The sequence below is a fragment of the Vipera berus genome (genome assembly GCF_964194415.1).
Source record: "Vipera berus genome assembly, chromosome: 2".
NCBI classification, from domain to species: Eukaryota; Metazoa; Chordata; class Lepidosauria; order Squamata; family Viperidae; genus Vipera; species Vipera berus.
Window position 1 is genome coordinate 222,101,035 of NC_138203.1, and position 14,971 is coordinate 222,116,005.

Genomic DNA, 14,971 nt, shown 5'->3' on the forward strand with positions numbered 1-14,971 from the left:
TGGTCTCCTTTAGCACAACCTTATTAAGTACCGCCTTAGCCAAAGGACTCAAAGCCTGCCCGCCATAAGACAGCCAAAAGCTGCCCCAAGCCCTCTTGGATCACTGCATTCTCCTCTGAAACAATAACCAGGTCCATGGCAAGGTTTATAAATATTTCATCACTAATAAACTAGAAAGTCTAAGCTCTCACATTTACTATTATGTTTCTATAAAAGAGGCCAATGCAAGGCAAGCTGCTTCATTAGGGTCAATTAGTCATTTCCGTCCTATGGGAACCCTAGGTTATATACATCCAATGTTTGGATGCCTTCAAACACCAAGTAATGAACAGAACACAGAAAATTGAACATGAAGGTTCCTTCCAGAATGGTGCAAAGAAAGCATTGAAGGCTGTACTCTCTCAGGCTAACAATTCAAACCCACCATTTGGGAATGAGTAAAGTATTCATCCTTCTTTGTTCCATGGCTTCCTTGAAAAGTCTCTTCAAAACTTGGCTATGAAGAAAAACTGAAAGGAGTATGAGGAGAGCTAACATAGTACTGACCTTTTATTCACCCGTTTCCCTACATTCTTGGGCAGCAGAACTTAATTTGTATTTAATTGTCTCCTTCACATCAAACCGTAAGGAATCTTCTTGGTATGTGACTAATATCTAGCATGTTTTTCTTAGAAACATTGAGTATTTCACAAAAATAAATCAACTCAGGATAAATATAGATCACCAAGCAACTGCAAAGTTGTGTGTGTAAGAAAGGGAGAGAGAGCGAGAGGGTAACTGTTGAGATATGTTAATTTGCCAAGTTAGAGGCAGCTATTTTTAATATCATGCGCTAAGTGCTTCATTTGCAACAGAAATGCTTGCTTGATAGATCAACTCAAATGCTGAGCCAGACAGTCACTGATAACCCTGTGCTATCTTTTCGAGAGACAGACTTACTCCTCGCTTGTTTGGGCTTTTATTCCTGTTAAAGAGAGGAAGAGGATAATTATTGCACATTGGCCTATTCTCTATCCTAACCCAGATTTTCATATGGGTAAGTTTCTGTCTCTCGTACACTAATTAGAAATACAGCGTATAAAAATATGGCTGATGAAGCTGTGGAATGTGCGAGGCTTAAGACTCTCATTTTGCCCCTGAATTGCCTTTCACTCAGACCAAAAAAAGAGTCTTTCCCCCCACCGCCTTCTTGGGCACACCAGCAGACTGCTTGTCTTGCCCCTCTGAAGTAAAGAAAGTTCTTACCTGCCCGAGTGAGTGTCTTGTAAATGGGACAGATATACATCCCTGTGGTTGGAGGCTTGCGGTTGGGGATAGGAACTAACCAAATGACAGCCATCTCTGTGTATAGTTCCTTAGGCTTGGATTCCATTAGCTCAAAGAATGTAGGCTCCCATCGAGCCCCTTCTAGAAATAGGCCATGGATGTAACATCCCACATCAGGACGCTCAGTTAGTTCACTCACAGATTCCCTCATTACCTTAATTGGGAAGGTAAAAAAGCACTTGTAATTTATACTTTTAACACCTGAATTTTGAGTGATAAGTGAATAGGTTCTTTGTCTAGTTTTTGACAGCTTCACTGACCTTGAAGTCAAAAGAGATGGTGTCTATAGATACCACACACTTTCTAGCAAAGTTCTGTAAGGTTCCTGTTAAAAAAGCTTGTGGGAAGAAGAAGCCACTTATCCAGAAAACTGGTGGTATCCCTTTAGCAATCCATTTATGCAAGAAGTCAATGCGAAGGAGGAGGTCGTTTACCCAGGAGGCCAAGGGCTTCAGAGATGGATATGCCTACGGCAAGACAAATGCAAAGCAATTTTTCCCCAATAAATTGACCTTTATGCAAGTATGTTTCTCTCTAAATAGTTGAACATTTGTGGTTATGAGACAAGCAATCCTAGAGAGCGGTTGGAGGTCCAGCCGATCCGAACCCGACCGATTGCGACTAAGAGCCTATATTAGGTCTTATCTCGCTGCAATTAGGGAGGCGAGGTCCAACCACTTCGCCACCCTTATTGCGTCCGCAGATAATCGCCCGGCTGCCCTGTTTAGGGTGACTCGCTCCCTCCTAAATCAGGAGGTGAGGGAGGATCCCTTGCAGGGACGTGCCGAGGAGTTTAACCAACATCTGTCGGACAAAATCGCTCGGATTCGGACCGGTCTGGACTCTGACTGGGCAGAGTCTGACGATCAGGACACGGGCGGTCTTGTCGATATCACCTGGGAGGAGTTTGATTCTGTGACTCCGGAGGAAGTGGACAGGATCATGGGGAGGCTGAGCACCACCACATGTTTACTGGACCCGTGCCCTTCCTGGCTGGTTTATGCAGCCCGGGAGAGGACACGCAGCTGGTTCCAGGCAGTTATATCGGCTTCTTTGAGTGAGGGTATCTTCCCCGCCGTCTTGAAGGAGGCGGTGGTGAGGCCTCTCCTCAAGAAGCCTGCCCTGGACCCGGCTGTATTGAACAACTTTCGTCCTGTCTCCAACCTTCGCTTTCTTGCGAAGGTTGTTGAGAGTGTGGTGGCGCATCAGCTCCCTCTGGTCCTGGATGAAGCGGATTATCTAGACCCGTACCAATCGGGTTTCAGGCCCGGGCACAGCACGGAGACGGCATTGGTCGCGCTGGTGAATGATCTCTGGAGGGCTCGGGACAGGGGGCATTCCTCTGTCCTAGTCCTATTAGACCTCTCGGCGGCTTTCGATACCATCGACCATGGTATCTTGCTGCGGCGTCTCAGGGGATTGGGAGTGGGAGGCACGGTTTTACAGTGGTTCTCCTCCTATCTCTTGGGACGTTCGCAGTCGGTGTTGGCAGGGGGGCAGAGGTCGACCGCGAGGTCTCTCATTTGTGGAGTTCCTCAGGGGTCGGTCCTCTCGCCTCTCCTGTTCAACATCTACATGAAGCCGCTGGGTGAGATCATTCGTGGCTTTGGAGTTGGGTATCATCAGTATGCTGATGATACCCAACTTTTCTTTTCGACCCCAAACCACCCCAGTGATGCCCTCAACGTGATGTCCCGTTGCCTGGAGGCGGTTCGGGTCTGGATGGGGAGGAACAGACTCCAGCTCAACCCCGACAAGACTGAGTGGCTTTGCATACCTTCATCCCGGGTTTATTCGGACATTCCACCTCTGGCTATGGGGGGTGAACTATTACCCCCCCGTAGATAGGGCTCGCAACTTGGGGGTCCTCCTAGATTCACGGCTCACCTTAGAAGACCATATAGGAGCTGTGACTAGGGGGGCCTTCGCACAGGTTCGCCTGGTGCGTCAGTTGCGGCCCTATCTTAGCCGGGATGATCTATGCACGGTCACTCATGCGCTCGTGTCCTCTCGTCTGGACTACTGCAACGCTCTCTACATGGGGCTGCCCTTGAGGACCACCCGGAAGCTCCAACTGGTACAGAATGCAGCCGCGAGAGTGGTGTTGGGAGTCTCCCGATACTCCCACGTTACACCTCTGCTCCGTGAGCTGCATTGGTTGCCAGTTGTCTTCCGGGTGAGATTCAAGGTACTGGTAACAGTGTTCAAAGCACTCCATGGCATGGGGCCGGAGTACCTCAGGGAACATCTGCTGCCGGCATCAAGCTCCCTGCGCCCTGTGCGTTCCCACAGAGAGGGCCTCCTCAGGGTGCCACCGATCAGAGAATGTCGATTGGTGGCCCCCAGGGGGAGATCCTTCTCTGTGGGCGCTCCGGAGCTGTGGAATCAGCTACCGGTAGAGCTCCGGATGGCGCCCGATCTTCGCTCCTTTCGCCGCGATCTTAAGACATTTCTGTTTGTACAAGCTGGCCTAGCCTGATGGGGATTGCTGGGGTTGTTTTATCTTTGGTCTTTTAATTTTTCTTGGGGTTTTTAGCACTGTATTTCCATTGTTTTTAACTAGGGCAATTGTTTAATTTTTTTTTTAATGTTTGTATTTGCTATTTTATTCTGCCCTGTGAACCGCCCTGAGTCCTCAGGGAGAAGGGCGGTATATAAATGTTATTAAATTAAAATTAAATTAAATTAATAAAAATAAATAAATGTTGAAGTGACTTTTATCAAGATTGTTCTGCTCTGGTTTGGGCATGATATATAGTTTGATTTTGTGCTCGTTTAAAAATATCTGATCAGCCACCACAGCTGGAAACTAGAAAGAGTATTTTTATAGGATGACTTCATGAATACAGAAATTGCTCTACCTATGAAAACACTGCTTAGTATTTACCTTGCTCTTCCACATCTCTGGGACAGCGTTGATGTACAGGCTGTTGGACATCAACTCCAGCTGGGAAGACATTACTACTAAGCCTTTAAGAGCTTTGAGCAGATCTTTTAGACTTTGTGCAATTACTTGCAGCAAACGATTGTATCTGTTCAAAAGCAAGATAATTTCAAAGAAAATTAATCTATTATTGTTACCTCCCAATGTAGTTCATTGAAATTTTATGCATTTTCACACTCTTTAAGATTCTCTGAACTTTTGTGTGACTCAGAGCTACATGTAGGTCTTTATATATCAGCAGGACACACAATAAGCTCTGATAGCATTCAGTTGCAAAGATATGCAACTGTCCAGAGACGCCAAAGGGTAAAAAACAAGTTTCAATCTACAAGTTCAGTTTCAGTTAACTACTGTACTGTGGTGTTTCATAAGAGTTATACATTATGGGAAATTATACAGTCGGGTCTCAGATCATATCGTGTTGGTTATGGTTAGAGAAAATATTCCCTCCATACAATGGGTCAATTCATAAAAATAGTTTGATTTTGGAAACGGTTCCAATTTATATTACAATTTTTACTATCACCATTCTTCTACTGTCTCAGATAACTGCTCTGTGAATGGTTTGTATAGGCAATGTGAAGGGAAAGCTCAAGTTCCATGGCCTGGGGAACCAGAGGGGATCATCAGGCATGGCAATAGCAGTTTGGCTACTTTTCCATGTACCTGGACATTCAAAAGGTGCAACCTTGCTTTTATCATTCTGATGGAAGCAGAGAAAGTCTCCAGACATCAGTCAGAAATGGTGTGAAGAGGTGATTCTTATCTCATTAAGTGCCTACAGATCTATTGTGCCTATTTTCATGTCTCTGACATTTACACCTTATTTCCAGGTTCTGATGAGGGAGATTCAAGCTAGAAATAAGAAGGAATTTCCTGATAATAAGAACAGTTAATCAATGGAACAGCTTGCTGCCTGGAATTGTGGGTGCTCCAACACTGGAGGTCTTCAAGAAAAGATTGGACAATCATTTATCTGGGATGGTATAAGGACTGTTGCCTTTGACAGAGGGTTGGACTAGAAGACTTTGAGGTCCCTTCCAGCCCTATGCTTCTCTGATTCTTCTAGTAGTTTTAATTGACAATTTTATCAAGATACAGAAATGAATTGCATGGACTCTACCTGATCACCTCCTGTGTCAGAACAGTGTTCATAGATTCCTCATACAACACAGGATATTTCAACAACACTTCATGCAAGTCAATGGGCTGAGGTACCTTCTGCAATATGTCATTTGAGGTCTCCTCTACAATCTAGACAACAGACAAAATTGTGGCAGAAAATGTCAGAGGAATCTCAGTGTTGGATGACAGGAAGAGTTTTCCTCAAAAGGAAGTGAGTTTAGATTACACTCAGAATTGCAACTGGGCATCAGGGTCATATAATCTATCCCTCTCTGCTTCCTCCTTCAATAGCAGTGACTTGATTTATAGAGTTTGAACCTAGAATTTGTATAGGTTCCTAAAGCATGGGATCCTATGACCACCACTTTGTGATGAAAACTAAACAGTCCAGGGACTGCATGTTTCAAAGAAACAGTAAATATTGAACACTGAAAAATTATGCAAGTCATGTTGGATAATTTCACTGTATAATTCTTCTTCAGACATGTCCAACAGCTGTGTCTGTCATATGCCTCAGCTATCCATCTCTGGAAACATTTTAAATGCTGGTTTTTGATACTACCATGCATGTATTGCCCACGTCCTTGTCAGCCCTCTCTTCCCAGCCATAAGAGTGGCAAGAAACAAATTTACAAACCTCCTCCCGGCTTTGTCCTCTTGCAGCTGAAATCTTTGGCTGAAGCTGGATGATTGCAGTAAGCAGTGCGTAGGTCTCGTTCTGAGCAAAGGTGATGTTGGCATTGTCATGCATTCCAAAGATTTCAGGCATGTCATTAAGGGGAAGGCTCTTGATGTACTGGATGTATCCCTTGAGAAGGGAGGAACAAATCAAAATGAAGGACGATGAATACTTTTTAAGAGACAAGGCAGAAATGAAATAAGCCGTAAGTGGGATAGTGTGTGTTTCAGTCACAGCTAATGAACCATGATATGCACCTGAATGTGACATGAAGACACATGGTTAGGAACAAGGTATTGAACTATCATGGTGGCCATACTTGCAAATTCAAACAAGATATGAAAAAGATGATAAAACAACGGGATTTTATAAAGAACAGACAGTATTTGACCAGATACTGTTAAAAACAGATGAAAAATTGATTAAGAAACTCTATAAAAATTTGTTAAAACTTAAAGATGGAAGAGGAACAAGTAAAAGAAGCAATGATAACATGGGCAAAGAACTTTGGACATAATATAGAATTAGAAAACTGGGAAAGATTATGGGAAAGAAATGCTAAATTAACGAAAGCGGTAGCTTACAAAGAAAATTTATACAAAATGTTTTACTGATGGCATCTAACACTGGTGAGATTAGCAAAAATGTTCAAAAATACATCAAATAAGTGTTGGAAATTTAAACAAAAACCAGGTACTTGTTATCATATCTGGTGGACATGCCCTAAAAACTTTGCTCCAATTCAGCTGGACTCCTCGGATTTTTACAAATATCCATGCAGATTCCGCATGGAAGTGGATTCCCTGTTTATTTATTTATTAAACAAATATGTTGCCCATCTTGCCTAGATTTCCAAGTGGTTTGACTGTGCTTGCTTTTGTTTACTTCCAATCACCTTCAGTTCTGGGTTTTCTCAGTAGTTTTCTGTTCAAGTATTATTAAGATCTGACCCTGTTTAGTCATTTGGGGTTAGACAAGGTCAGTTTGACTACTTTTTTCGTTTAACTTACATTGAGGTCATAAGAGGTATTAATTTGCTTGTAGATACCAGATTCAGAATAAGAAAACTCTGGATTTAGAACACTTGGATTATAGAAATCTTCCAGAATGTTCATAACGCAGCGTCTGTCCCAATCATCGGTCACTCTGCCTCCATAATTAATTTCGCCAGCAGTGTACTTCAAAACCTGCAAAGCACCAGAGCATAGAAAGCATTGACTCTACTTATAACCAAAATTTTGAAACGAAAAAACCCCCATCAGCTAACAATAAAATTCAACATACAGCAAATCAGCAGACCCTTCCTCTAGATATGTCTTACTGGATTGGTCTCCATATTTTGGAAAAAATAATAATACAAAGTGAAAGCATCAGAATGCACATAGGTGCAGGTCAACTTATTCTGCTGAACATTTCACATACCTATATCCTCTTCCAAAAAGGAAAACATGCCTGCCAGATTCCCACAACATTGAATTCCAGTTGAAAACCCAGAAGCCTTTTGCACAGTCTGGTCAATTTGCTCAAATCACAACCAAATTGTGATTCAAATCAAATCAAACACTACTGTACCTCCATCGTGTTATTAAGCAAAGATTAGTTTGTTCTTGTCAGAAATGGTTTCAGCAGCTATTAGCCTGACTTTATATAATTTTAAATTTTGCTTATTAAGGTCAATGTTTACTACCATATTGGATATCTGAAAATTGCACATTAGGTTTTCACCTTCATAGTTATAATTGTAGTTACTTCAAAGCAACCAGCTCTAAATTAAAGAGTTCTTGTATTTTCCCAGGTCTAGTTCTCTAATCTCTGGCAAGGCCATCTATGGTAGTTTGCTAGTATAATGGGTGCAACATTTGCAGATTTTTTTTTAAACACTACTTTTTAAATTTTTCCCCAAGCTACCCATTTTATTGCAGTATTTTATTTGTTCGTTTATTTATTTATTTTTTTTACAAATTCACCGAGGCACCATTTCATCATTTTTGGTGTCTCTTGAAGTAGAAAGAGAACCATTATTCCATTAGGTAGGGAATAGCACCTGCATTCTGTATACAATTTTATTGCATCGTTGCAATAAATCAATCTTGATTTTATCAGCTTGAAGTGCTACAAACCAAACATTTTAAGTAAGATAAATAAAAAACAATATGTAGCTAAAGAGGTTATGTTTCTGCCAAAGATCCAGCTGGATTCAGAAGTAGGACAATCCTCTCACTTCTTATATTCTCATGCTTATGCTTCATTTCACCCTTTGCAAACCCAGGGGGCCTACCTTGTAAGGGATTTCTTCATATTCATCCAGAAACATTTTCAGCTGGCTGATGCAAATGCGTAGATCTCCATCAGTGAACTCATACGGAATATTGAAACCCAGTGGCCCAAATTTTCTCCTTTCTAGTGCATTGCCATGGAACAGGCAAAGAGAAAGGAGCAAGGATTTGAATTCGGTAACCTGCAAAACACAACATCTCCTGTGATTATAAAAGGCCACAACTAAAATGCTACGGTGCGTGCATATGCATGTGTACGTTGTTTGTTAAGTTCTTATTTCAGACTTTGCAGAACAAAAGGGTAAAAGCCTTTTTCTTAACTCCATTCCAGCCAAAGGAATATACTTCCATGAGGACAAACTGTTGACAAAGGAGAAACAGAGAAATAATAATGAATGGTTCGAATGGGAACAGAACCAAGGGTTCCTCTGTATTATTTCCAGAAGAGCAGATGTAAGGAACGTTGAACCTGTTCTGGGCAAACCAAAATTGTCAAACGAAGAGAGCACTAAGTTTTGTGGGGTTTTTTGAGGCGGGGGGAGGGGGAGTCTAGGGGTAGGAAAGGGTAGGATTCCTTACCTTGATGCAGGAGTTCAGGAAGTCATTGCTCAGGCTACTGTAAGTCTTCAGCAGGTTAGCTTTAACTCCTCGAGGGGGCTCAATGGTCATCTTGGATCCATTCTGGAGGATGGACACTGGAAACTTGTTACTTGGCAAACTGGTCAGCCAAAGTCGGAAATCTCGGTGAACCTGAACCAGAGAAATGGACACAGTACATCACTAACCGGAAGCCAGATTTTTAGAAAGTAATTTTTCTACTGGAGTCCAGTTTCTTTCTCGTCAGAAAAGTTCTTGTTGAACAGAAGTACAGAAATGCTTCTCTTTGGTGAGGAATAAAATAAGATAATTATCCTAAAGAATTTCTCCTGTTTTAGAAAACGTGAAAAGATCCAAAAAAAAAAGATAATTAAGGATAGTTTTCCTATCCTTTTAGGGATACATCTGGATATATTTTATTTTCTTACTGAAAATACACACTTGTTAGCAATCAGTGACCGAAGAAGAACTGCATATTTACCAACACTATCCAACTTTTGAAAGAAAACAATTTTCATTCTAGGTACAAGAAATGTAAAATCAGACCAGAGTTTCTATGCCTAGGTCAGAAATAAGCAATCTTTTTACATTAGGCAAATGCACAAAGATAATAGAGTAGAAATTTCTGTTCTTTTCTGGGTAATAGAGCTTTAAAAAATAAAATACTTTCAATTGTCTTAAGTTTTGAAACTGTTTCTCTTATCCCTGCAAAAAAAAGCTGTTGCAAATGTTGCCAGCAAATTAACGTCTGGGGAGGGCAGCAGAGACCACAAGTATCTGCAGCCCTCCCCCTCCAGCCTAGAAATGGGGGGGGGGCAATATTCCCAAATGAGGGGAAACTTACTTTCAGTGCTAAATCATTAAAGCGTGACAGTTTACGTCCACGTGCATCTCACCTTATCAGGGTTAATGCCTTCAATGAGTCTCTCCAAAGAAGGCATCCAGCTTGGAGCCAGGTGGCAATTTTGAAAGAAGACCCACTTCCCCCGTTCCATAGCACTGCGCATCATGGCTTCTGCTCGGGGTCCCTAAATAATGACATAGAGATTGACATCTGAACAAAGCACGTGGCTTCTCTGTGCCTTATGCACAGTGACTTTGTTGTGTTCGGATCGACGACACGCACAGCGAGGTACTTGCAACAGTGATGTTTATTGATACACGGGGAGCCGACTGGGGATCCCCGTCCGGGCGGCTCAATATATGTCCAGCAGCCGCTGGACGCTAGCCAACCCCCGGCCGGGAATCTCCCGCCAAAGAAACTACACCCAACCCAGGGTCGTGGATTTCCCGCCGGTGGGAAACCACTCCCCTACTAATCTACCTATACAACAGACTTGTTCTTCAACATTGGAAGGGTAAGCTCATGGTCCCAACTCGTCAATGGTTTGCAAAGTTACCTTCTTTTTCAGTTTTCCTTTTTCCCCCCTCTTTTCCTCTCCCCCCCCCTTCTTTACAATTTTAAGCATAGTTTATTTTTTTCCCTTTGGCTTTTTACTGATTTAATTTATATAAACATAAAAAAAACCAAAAACAAAATCAAAGACACAGAACATTATTATCTTATCAGGTACAATTCAGTGGGGCATGCTTATTCTCCAAATCTATGACTAGGAGTAGAAAATTCAGCAACAAAGTCTTCTTAGCTTTCAAAGATTTAGTGCGACTCCAGTAATTAGAAAGGTGGGAAAAAAAGCATAAAATAAAGGACACTAAAATAGTTTCCGTCCAGGGATTAAATAGAACTGAAAGCTCTACCGGTAGACAGTGTGGTATTTTATAATAGATAGGAAAGATTTTTGATGCCTAATCACTTCACAATATTAATAACAAAATATCCTCTGGATTCTAAATTAAGCTGTTGTATCAGAGAATGGTTAGCTATACATCAATATCGTAAGTTATTTTTGGGAGAATGTATGAAATTGGTCTGAACTACAGCAAAAGTACAGGTAGTCCTCGACTTACAACAGTTCATTTAGTGAACTGAAAAAAGTGTCTTATGACCATTTTCCACACTTATGCAGCATCCCCGTGGTCACATGATTAAAATTTCAGGAGCTTGGCAATTTTTTTTTTTAATCCCATTTATATCCCGCCCTTCTCCGAAGACTCAGGGCGGCTTACATCTAAGCACAAATCAATGTGCTTAGCAGTAGCCTTCATTCTATGTACTGTATATGCCTGCTTATTAGGGCTTTCGGGGACCCCCAAGCGGCATTTTACAAAGTCAGCTTATTGCCCCCAACAATCTGGGTCCTCATTTTACCTACCTCGGAAGGATGGAAGGCTGAGTCAACCTTGAGCCTGGTGGGATGCGAACCTGCACTAATTGCAGGCAGCTGGTGTTACTTAAGGAGGCATTAGCCCACTGCTCCACCAAGGCTCTTATTTATGACAGTTGCAGTGTCCTGGGGTCATGTGATCATCTTTTGCGACCTTCTGGCAAGCAAAATCAGTGGGGAAGCCAGGTTCATTTAACAACCATGTTACTAACTCAACAACTGCAATGATTCACTTAGCAACTGTGGCAAGAAAGGTTGTCAAATGGGACAAAATTCACTTAACAATGCTCTCCTTTCTCCACAGAAATTTTGGGCTTAATTGTGGTCCTAAGTCAAGGACTACCTGCAAAAGGTCAGTACATAGTACTCTTGAATGCTGGGGAAAGAAATGGATTCAAATATCACTTGGCTCTGTCTCTTATGCACATGAAAAACCACTGGTGCCTCTGAGCATGCGTGTAACGTATATGCCAATTAGTCACACGATTGTTGCAGGAGTACACTTTATACAGCCTTTCAGAGAATGAACGTAACATGGTCTGGAGCTCTAAGTTTGCTTAAAAGGGCAAGTGCTTCTGTGCAAGCTCTTACTTGACCCTGTCCAAGAGAAATTGCCGTGAGCTTCTTGGAAAACTTCATTTCTTCAGCAAATTTATAAAGATCAGCAGCTGGGTCTGTGCCTGGAGACAGGACGAATATCAAAGGGGTGGTAGAAGTAGACTCCTTAAAGACCACTGAAAGGTTTGCAGTCTGAAATATAAAAAAGAGTGATTTGTTTACTGCTATTGCCCAGAAGTTCTTCCTATGCTTTCAGCTATTGGGAGGAGTAAGGCTGGGCAAGGAAAGAGAAACACATGAATGGAATAGGAGGCAAAAGTTTTGTCAACCAAAATGTCTGTCACCTCTACTGCTTTTCCTCTGCGTATATGATTAAGCACTGTTAAGCTACCTGTGGTTCAATAAAGCTCTGGCCCAGGTTAGCAGCCACAAAGTCCTGCATCGCATTGGTGACTTTGTCCCCACGCAGACAGCGCAGGACTAGCAGCTTCTGAAAAGAATCCAGCTTGCTGTCCCATATGCCTGGCAAAGGCTCCCTGTCAAAAATAGAAGGGGTTACATTAGGTCTAGACTTAAGACTAAAGACAAGGGTTGAAAAGTGGATGACATTTCTCAAGTAATGGGTGTTAATTAACAGTTACCACTGCATACTCAGCTATGTGCTAGCCTACTATGGCTGATCTCAGAAAGTTTAGCAGGATCAGATCTGATTAGGGGACTATCAGAGAACCTCACTTTGTAGATTAGATTGGAAAATTGAAATTCTACTCTGGGAAACATGATAGCAAAACACATGCAAACCCATAGCTATGTCCCTGAACTAAAGAGCATTCACACTTGACTCAAATGGTAACTTAGTTTTACTGTAACCATGGTTAAATGATAGTGTGACTGTGCAAATGTAGCAAATCTGGAGATTTGAAAGTAACATTACCTGTGAGGGTCGGCACTGTCAAAAATTGTGCGAAACCCAGACAAATTTGCCACAAAGTCATCTGCAAATGTGGAGAAATTGTGCAAGTTGCTTAAGGCCAGGATATCATTCCATGCTCTCTCATATAGCCAGGCAGGAGCGGGATTATCTCGCATGATCTTTATAGAGCCACCAGAAATAAGGTAACGCCATTCCTCCTGTATGTTGAAATTAGAAAAACATGTAGAGTGCTGTCTGAATGTGAATCTTGGATCATGAGTGATATTTGTTTACTATACACATTTTGGTCTTTGCATTCACCTCTGTGTATAAATATATGGAAATGTTCTCCTTTCAAGCCTATAAATCTAAGTGTTTATAAAACTTTTATAGAGCACATTATACTCTGCATGATTAGTAGAATCTATTATTTCTTGAACATTAATGAATACACACATTCCTTCTATTCTAGCCAGCAATTATAGTAAAGACCTAGTTCACAGTAGCTAGGCTTAAGCTCAGAATGCCATTTGTGGAGGAGACCTGTCTTATTTTCTCACTAATATTCTTCCAGAAGATCCAGCTTATAATCTGATTTACTATTTGTATCAACTGATATTTTTCATACATTAAATATCTTCAACTGCTGTTCTTTTGTTCAGATGCATTTTACAGCCACATATAAACCTTTAACAGAAGATGTTATTATTCTTACCATGTCTATTTTGCCTTCATTCATCATGATCCGGATGCACACCAGGAATGCAAACATGAGCTTGTGTTTCTCAAAGAGGCTACGACAAACATTGCTGTAGAGGCTAAAGGTGAGGTACTTATTGATATTTGCAATCCGCTTCTTCAGTGTATCTGAGAGCAGTAATTCACAAAAGAATGAAGAAAATGATGCAGACTTGAAGCAAAGTCTTACGTGAGGTTATTATCCAAAAAATGTCCATGTGAGCAACAACAAGTCTAATATTTTTTAAAAAACCATGCATCTAGAGCTTCAATCATAGGGGTAGCTTTTAGAATGGTGAGGGGAAAATATAGCATCTAAATATACACCATGATGACATATCCTAAAGGTGCTTTTACACAAGGCAAATGGACTTTCTTATTTTTCTTTGAAGACGTTTCGCTGAAGAAGCTTCTTGAATGAGAAGCGAAACGTCTTCAAAGAAAAACAAGAAAGTCCAGTTGCCTTGTGAAAAAGCACCTTTAAGATAACTATGACCTGGATGACTGAGAATTTCCATAGACCATGTCAACATAGCACGCATTTTGTAGACTCAATACTGCCACCATCATTGCTTTTGACACCTTAATATTTATGATATTTATGATATTACTGCTAAGCTCGTAAGCCGCCCTGAGTCTTCGGAGAAGGGCGGGATATAAATGGAATTAAAATAAAAAAATAAAAAATGATATTTCAATAGAGGCAGAAGAGGGAACATACTGTATATATGTTTGTTGTTTATAAGTTTGGTGTTTATTCAGTTCCTAATGTACTGCATAAATTGTCATTTGGACCATGCAAAGACCTACACTGTCCTGTATAAAAAAATATATCTCCCTTTGCTGATCTTCAGTGAGACAGCAAGAAGTTCTGAATGGGCAAGAATGGATATTATATACATGTAAGTCATGAAAAATACCTGCTCTCTCTGAGTTTGAAATTCCTGTTAGAAATATATTGAGGAACCACTCCAAGGAATATTGGTACATGGGATCAACATTGGACAGGTCTGAGACACAGAAGAAAAGGATCTGGGTGCGGACAGCCACAGGGACATACTCCAACCGAGTGATATCAATATCTTTCTCAGTCTGCTCAGCTGCCTTTACTTTGGCCTGTAGGAGGTTGAAAAAGAAAAGAAAATGCAAATTTATCTTCAGTCAAAAGAAACAAGTGATTGAGATGGGAGCCCGAGTAAGCACCTGAATTTCTCCTGCTTTTAATTTAGATGCTTCCAATACTTTGATGAGCTCCAGGTCATCCACAGGATTCCCCTCAGAAGAGCTCAGGCGGTAAAGAATTTGGTCTTCAATTTCCTTCAGCTCCTGTTGCATCTTGGCATTGCTGACAATCAGCTGATTCTTAGCTTCTTCTAAGTCAGGACGTTCTTCAGCTACCACCTGACCTAGCAACTGGTCCTCTAAGCCACTGTAATTAAGTAACCAAGCAAGTAAGCAGAGCATGGCAAATAATAAAATGAAAATAAAAAGCACATTTTAGTCATCCATTAATGACCACAACATTTTAAT

At 41.3% G+C, this 14,971-nt stretch overlaps 2 protein-coding genes across 2 annotated transcripts in view; one reads left to right on the forward strand and one right to left on the reverse strand.

Annotated features, from left to right (window-relative positions):
- The window catches only part of BAP1 (BRCA1 associated deubiquitinase 1), a 34,213-nt gene extending 27,307 nt beyond the window's left edge, over positions 1–6,906 (forward strand). Inside the window, exon 18 of the mRNA XM_081320736.1 lies at positions 5,104–6,906. The gene's annotated coding sequence lies outside the window, so the exon portion shown is untranslated. The remainder of the gene's footprint in view (positions 1–5,103) is intronic.
- Positions 1–14,971, reverse strand: part of DNAH1 (dynein axonemal heavy chain 1) — a gene marked incomplete at its 5' end in the record, with an annotated part of 176,028 nt that overhangs the window by 3,655 nt on the left and 157,402 nt on the right. Inside the window, 15 exons of the mRNA XM_081320734.1 lie at positions 1,246–1,480; positions 1,587–1,793; positions 4,214–4,358; positions 5,394–5,524; positions 6,033–6,203; positions 7,085–7,261; positions 8,353–8,532; positions 8,930–9,100; positions 9,844–9,975; positions 11,824–11,982; positions 12,182–12,326; positions 12,725–12,921; positions 13,419–13,570; positions 14,362–14,557; positions 14,645–14,870. Coding sequence (XP_081176860.1) covers positions 1,246–1,480; positions 1,587–1,793; positions 4,214–4,358; positions 5,394–5,524; positions 6,033–6,203; positions 7,085–7,261; positions 8,353–8,532; positions 8,930–9,100; positions 9,844–9,975; positions 11,824–11,982; positions 12,182–12,326; positions 12,725–12,921; positions 13,419–13,570; positions 14,362–14,557; positions 14,645–14,870 — 2,624 coding nt within the window. The remainder of the gene's footprint in view (positions 1–1,245; positions 1,481–1,586; positions 1,794–4,213; positions 4,359–5,393; positions 5,525–6,032; positions 6,204–7,084; positions 7,262–8,352; positions 8,533–8,929; positions 9,101–9,843; positions 9,976–11,823; positions 11,983–12,181; positions 12,327–12,724; positions 12,922–13,418; positions 13,571–14,361; positions 14,558–14,644; positions 14,871–14,971) is intronic.